Source organism: Ipomoea nil, unplaced genomic scaffold, assembly GCF_001879475.1.
Source record: "Ipomoea nil cultivar Tokyo-kokei standard unplaced genomic scaffold, Asagao_1.1 scaffold1558, whole genome shotgun sequence".
In the NCBI taxonomy this organism is placed as follows: Eukaryota; Viridiplantae; Streptophyta; class Magnoliopsida; order Solanales; family Convolvulaceae; genus Ipomoea; species Ipomoea nil.
This window is the reverse complement of record NW_017617986.1, coordinates 1,403,348-1,409,448: the sequence shown is the minus strand read 5'-3', so window position 1 is coordinate 1,409,448 and position 6,101 is coordinate 1,403,348. Positions and strand designations below refer to the sequence as shown.

At 35.9% G+C, this 6,101-nt stretch overlaps 1 protein-coding gene across 1 annotated transcript; it reads right to left on the bottom strand.

Moving 5' to 3' along the window:
- Window positions 1–221: 221 nt before the first annotated feature.
- Window positions 222–4,045, bottom strand: LOC109189510 (rho GTPase-activating protein 5-like). The gene is made up of 5 exons (XM_019340124.1): window positions 3,336–4,045; window positions 1,961–2,081; window positions 1,756–1,875; window positions 1,457–1,687; window positions 222–1,065 (listed from the first exon to the last, which is right to left on the bottom strand). Exons 1-5 carry the CDS (start codon window positions 3,776–3,778, stop codon window positions 472–474), a joined length of 1,509 nt encoding a protein of 502 aa, XP_019195669.1. The 5' UTR covers window positions 3,779–4,045; the 3' UTR covers window positions 222–471.
- Between the last annotated feature and the right edge of the window lie 2,056 nt (window positions 4,046–6,101).

Sequence of the window (6,101 nt, the reverse complement as noted above, 5' to 3'; positions counted from 1 at the left end):
CCCCCTTAACCTTTATCTAGATAACTAGTATTTTCTATGCGAGATGCGTTAAAATCGATGCACAATATTAGTATTCTATATTAAAATCTTAGATTTATTTAAATTTTAGATATTTATGACATATTATTTAATCTTAAACCAACGTATTACCATAATCAGATTATATAAATAAAAGAATTGAGTGACACTTGAGAGAAGAGAGACTTGTAACAATGAATAAATTATATTAAATGGCCATAGATATTGCATAATATTCATATAGAAAAAGTCTTCACTCAAAAACAAAAAGATGGGAGGTCATAAAATGGGTTAGGGAAGTGGATCAGCAGATTGAAGAACTTCGCCAAAAAGGATACGATTAAAAATAAATGAATACCGTAATACACAATTTGCATAAAACCAAATATAAATCACAATGCACTGATGCACATAACTTCCTCGAACAAGCACCACACAATCTGCAGATTTCTTTCACCTCCAAGCTTCTATCCTTTCTGTCTGAGAATTTAGGCGGTCCAGGATGCTAACCTCTTTGTTCTTCTCTGCATTTTTCACTGCTTGGAGCTCGCTGATGATTCTTTTGTTCGAGGCCTTCTTTGGATTGGAGCTTCTCGATTGTGTGCTTTTAGCTCTTCGGGGTTTTGATTGGACTCTTACACTTGTTGTGACAGCGTTCCCGCCTTCGCTTCCATCCCTGGTTTCATCAGACTGGTTCAGTATTTCGCCAGGGTGATCATCTCTAACGTTGTTTCCATTTCCCTCGGGGAGGATGTTTTCAATGGAGCTCAGAAAACCAGAAGCTGCAGCCTCCTCTTCGGAGGCACCATCTGAGGATGTTTTTTTGGGCTGCACGCTTTGTTCCTCGTCATGATCACTCTCGTTTTCCTTTTGAGTTGTTGGGTGAGCAGTGCTGTGATGCCCGTTTTCATCAAACGGCTCCAAGTCTGGAGCTGGACCAGCTTCTATTATACATTCTTCTCGGTCTTGCAGGGTCCTCTCTATGAGAATCTTGAGAAAGTTCATAACTTGAACAGCGTACATCAGCGCTGTCAAGGGATCTGCCATCTGCAAGCATAGGCAACGCGAAAGTAATAGCGGAATAAGTGCACATTTGAAGGATGTATTCTGTTTCAAGTAAAAGTTTAAACTGGTAGTAAAACTGTGTTCCACCCTTCTGTGTCTGCCTGTCTTAACTACCCGTGACCTTGCTCTGATACCACTTGTTAGGATCAAGTGCTTACCACTACGCCAAAAGTTATAACTCATAGCGAAGGTACAACTTTATTTTCTAACCACCATCACATTTTCGAGAAGCAAGATGCTGGACTTGACCTTTCACCGGTCTCTGCCCAACAATCCCCTAACCACCAATTGATGGACTTGACCCTTTACAGGCCTCCGCCCAACGTGTCTAATACAAATAACTTTTGTGCAGAATGAAGTTTTCGTCTTCTACCTGAGTCATGTTAGGTGCAAAAACCATGGCAATATTCCGCGCATTCATTTTATTAAGTTGTTCCATTTCAGCAACATCGGCCATCAGGTTTATTGCCCAGTCTAACAGCGAAGCTTCTGTTGGCGGGAGAAGCCTCACAAGCCGGACGCATTCTTCTTGTGATAGAGCGCGCATAACTTCCTCTGGCGAGAGAGAGTCCAGTACTCCCCTTGGGAGTTCTCTAAACCAAGCCTATAGAAACCAATTATTATTCACGCGAAAAAGTTTGCTTGTCAGTTATGATAGATGAGCAATAATACCTTTATGAGACCAGCTAAGCAGTGAACATCAATGTCATTTGGCACAATCCCGCTATTTAACTGCTCCCTAACAAGCTCTTCCTGCCCATTTTCAGCGTTAATTCTGAATATGCCTTCCGCCTGCAAGTTGAAATTGAAGGGTTACATACATTCAGTAGTGCGGTTAACTTAAGGCTGCCAATTCCTAAAACGTAGTTAGTTGTACCTGCAAACCGCCTTGTGCATACAAGCGTCCTTGCATCATCAACAGTATCGTAGGTACACAATTCCCTCGGGAGTCAAACGAGAGTTGCATACACTCTGTCGAAACACCAAACACTCTCGTACTACATAAGAATATAGAATCATCAGGATCGTAAGCATCAAGATTGTTATGAACTTATGATCATGGCAGACTAACAATAACAGAAAACAAATTATGAAAATGTTATCCATTAACTCTATTCGATCAGAACTTAGATATGTCGAGAGCCAACAGTAAGCATAAATACTAAAAGCATCCTAGTCCAAACTACAACCTATTCTGGCTGGCCTACTGCAGCCCTCGAGCAGCTAGTTAGCAACATATATATGGCGTTTCAGAGATCAGATAGACTCATGAAGGTTTCTTCATTAATTACGAACATTCGAAAACCAACGAGATCCTAGATTACTTCTATTTGTGTTCTGCACTTCTCCACAGTTTGGGACACACAGCCTATCTTAGTACAAAATCGAACGATGGATACAGCAACATTATCTCCAATTTCAGAACGCGAAAAATGATTGAACCTAACCATTTTAAATGGACAAGCAACAAGCTAAGCATGTCATTTTCTCCAGCTGTTATAAGAACTCTTCATGGACTAATTAAGTTCCCAGAGGTGATACATCCCTTTCAAACATTAGTAGGGGTGGAACACAATGAGAAACAACAAATTCAACTTACTCTTTGCAAAGAAAGTTGACATATCTTATAAAACAAATGTTCTCTATCCAATGACAAAAACTCAAGTGTGCAACTATACAATGTTTTTTTTTTCTGAATTTTAATATAGGATTTTCTCAGTGTTTTGTTTAATAAAGAAGATAAAATGCATACTCCAAGGAGATAAACTACTGGGTATGATTAAGCAAAGCAAAAGCTGCAAATTCCTCTGCCTTGTAAAATTAAAAAATCACATCTTTAACTCGGAAGAAGTTTCTGCCCTTGCCAACTTGATTCTATGGTGCAGAAAGCTGTCAATTTCCAAGATTATTTAAATGGACTGACAGTACTTTTGAAGCAATCAATACTGCTTTGAATGAACCCCTTCAAACCTCCCCCCCCCCCCCCCCCCCTCCATTCCCCAACCCCCAGAACACAGATGCACAAGAAAAACAAAACAAGAAAAACCCAGACTTTGAATCTACAGGCTGAATATCTGTAGTATCATTGAATTGAGAACAGTACTGGAGAACAAAAGGCTGCTGAGCCAAAATATGACCCATTTATATACCCAAAAATTTACCAATGAACAGGAAGAAATAAAAAAATAAAACCCCAATTTTGCAATTTTAACACACTCAGTTAAAAAAATAAAAAATAAAAAATGGAAAACCTGGCACTAGGGGGTCTTCTGGGGACTTCAGGTTCAAATTCAACAGGGAGGCCAAGAAAGCCATTGAATCTATCAAAGGTGACATGGGCAACATGTCTGACATTGCTAGGCCAGCTAATCTCCATGGCAGAAGCTGAAGAAGAAGAACAGAAAGAAGAAGAAGAAGGAGAAGAAGAGGAGAGATGTTCCTCAATGCTCTTACAAGAAGACACCAATGATTTCCTAAACACAGTGACCAGAACAGCCAACAGAGACAGCTGATCTCCTTCTTCTCTCTCTCTCCTCTTTTTCTGCTTCCTCTCTACCACCTGATGGTCTAATAGTATCTGTGGAGTATTTCTTGTGTACACAGCTACAGGGGGAGAAATACTAGTACCCACAGAGGCCTCTTGGTGCAACCCATCATTATCTCTAGGTATGGAGCTTGAAGATGAAGAAAGCATTGCAAAAATTTAATCTTTTTTTTGTTTTTCTTTGAATTTTCTGAAAAGCGGTTTGGTGGATTGCAGACGAAGAGAGAAAATTGGAATGGGGATGGAGTATTGTTGAGTAGAGTTGGATTGAAGTAAAGGCGTTGCGTTTAAGGATGGTGAGACTTTAACATCATTAGCATATCTTCACTTTCGTTATATTCTCCTTCGCAACACACTGTTCTTTGTATTTGCTTCACTGGCTTTTTCTTACTCTAGGGAAATCCTAGGAAAGCTAGCCAAGTAGCATTGATATCACTGTTTGAGTTTCTTCTTTTGTTTTTTTTTTTTTTTTTTTTTTTAAATAACCCAAATTTGTCTACTTTATCAACTACTCTTCTGGTTTCAATTATCTGTTTTATTTATTATTCATTATTCATTAGTGAAATCAATTCTAATTTCTTCATTTATTTTCTTTATTACTTTTTATTAATTTTAAATTTAAATTTTTGTGTTTAATAATCCTTTTAGTTTAGTTTCTAAAAATATTAATTTTGTATAATAATATTAAACTTAATATTATAAAAAATTGAATTAAAAATAACTTCAATCACGTTTCAGAGCCCCACTCATTGTGAGAGGTAGCCCCTGGTGAGAATCGATCCCTCCTAATCATTCTTCCAACTTTTCACCTCTATGACCAGTTGAGCTGCCCATGTGAATTTCATGAATACCCCCATGAATTGCAATTTGGTGGTGTAGAAAAGGAAAAAAAAAAGGAGGAAATGACACTACTATCCTTATTATTATTATTATTATTATTATTATTATTATTATTATTATTATTATTATTATTATTATTACATAAGGACATTTTAGTCTTTATACTACTTCTTTCTTTTTCATTCTCAATAATTCTATTTCTCCATACCAAACAATATAATTTGAATTATTACTTTATTCTTACTTTATTTTTTTCTCATCGAATTACAATTCGACTCAACCAAATGTCATGTCATATCTTGGCACGCTAAAAAGTTTTTAAGTGATATTTCTTATCCACTATGTCATAAATTTTAGTACTGTACATTGCAGTTGTCAACACGTGACGTTCAATGGAAAGTTATCATTTTTTTTGTGTATAAACTACGAGGTGGTCTGAGTCTTTTTTTTTCGTTTAACGGTCCAGGTCCACCCGACTAAACCTCATTCGTTCCGGAAAGCACAGGAGCTGGCACAAAGGGGATCGTCACTTATGAGAAGTTATCATGTTACTGTCTAGTAAATAATCCCATAATCCCTGGATCAAGGACTGTTATTAAATTATTTTTTTTCAAAAAAAAAAAAAAGGACTGTTATTTTTAAATTTCTTTTTTGAAGAAAAAAAAGGACTGTTATTTATTAGCAATAATGGCTATTAGGCTTGGATTATCCCAGTAAATTTTTGATTGGCAAAACGATGTGGCATTTGCTATTCACTTATATATATATATATATATATATATATATATATATATATATATATATATATATATATATATATATATATATATACACTAGTCTTTTCTAGGCACGATGTGCAAAAATATATGTCCAATATTTATATTTTTTAAAAGGAATAAGGGTCAAACAGGCCATCGAACTGCACAAGATAATGCAATTAGGCCACTGAACCTAAAAAATCAACAATCAGGTCCCTAAACTAACCAATTTCAAACAAATCTTCCAATTTGTAGGTTTCCAACAGGTTAACAGGTCATCCTCCCAAATTAATTATTTTTTAAAAAATAAAATTTAAAAATTAATTATTTAAGTAATTAAAAAAAAAAAAAAACAGAAACGGCCGGAGACGAAGAAACTTCTTCGTCTCCGGCCAGTTTCTTCGTCTCCACGGCCGGAGACGACGATTTCTTCATCTCCGGCCATGGAGACGAAGAAACAGGCCGGAGACGAAGAAGTTTCTTCGTCTCCGGCCGTTTCTGTTTTTTTTTTTTTAATAATTAATTTTTAAATTTTATTTTTTAAAAAATAATTAATTTGGTTGTTGACCTGTTAGAAACCTTCAAATTGGATGAATTGTTAGGAATTGGTTAGTTTAGGGACTCAATTGTTGGTTTTTTGGGTTCAGTGGCCTAATTGTATTATTAGGTGCAGTTCGATGGCCTATTTGACCCTTATTCCTTTTTAAAATAACTAACAAATTCCTACTAATTAAAATCTATGTGAAATCAAATTTATTTATTATAGTAATCCAATATAAAATGTCTACAAATATTATTATCATTAAAGAATATAAAAAAATATATGGTGGATGCATGTGCATGGTAACAATAATGGAAAAGATATCGTAAGTTAT

Coding starts and splice junctions, on each gene's coding strand:
- LOC109189510 (XM_019340124.1), bottom strand. CDS start 3,778: ATGCTTTCTTCATCTTCAAGCTCCATACCTAGAGATAATGATGGGTTG. Junction 2,082..3,335: donor AGAAGACCCCCTAGTGCCAG/GTTTTCCATTTT, acceptor ATTCTTATGTAG/TACGAGAGTGTTTGGTGTTT. Junction 1,066..1,456: donor TTGCACCTAACATGACTCAG/GTAGAAGACGAA, acceptor CTATGCTTGCAG/ATGGCAGATCCCTTGACAGC.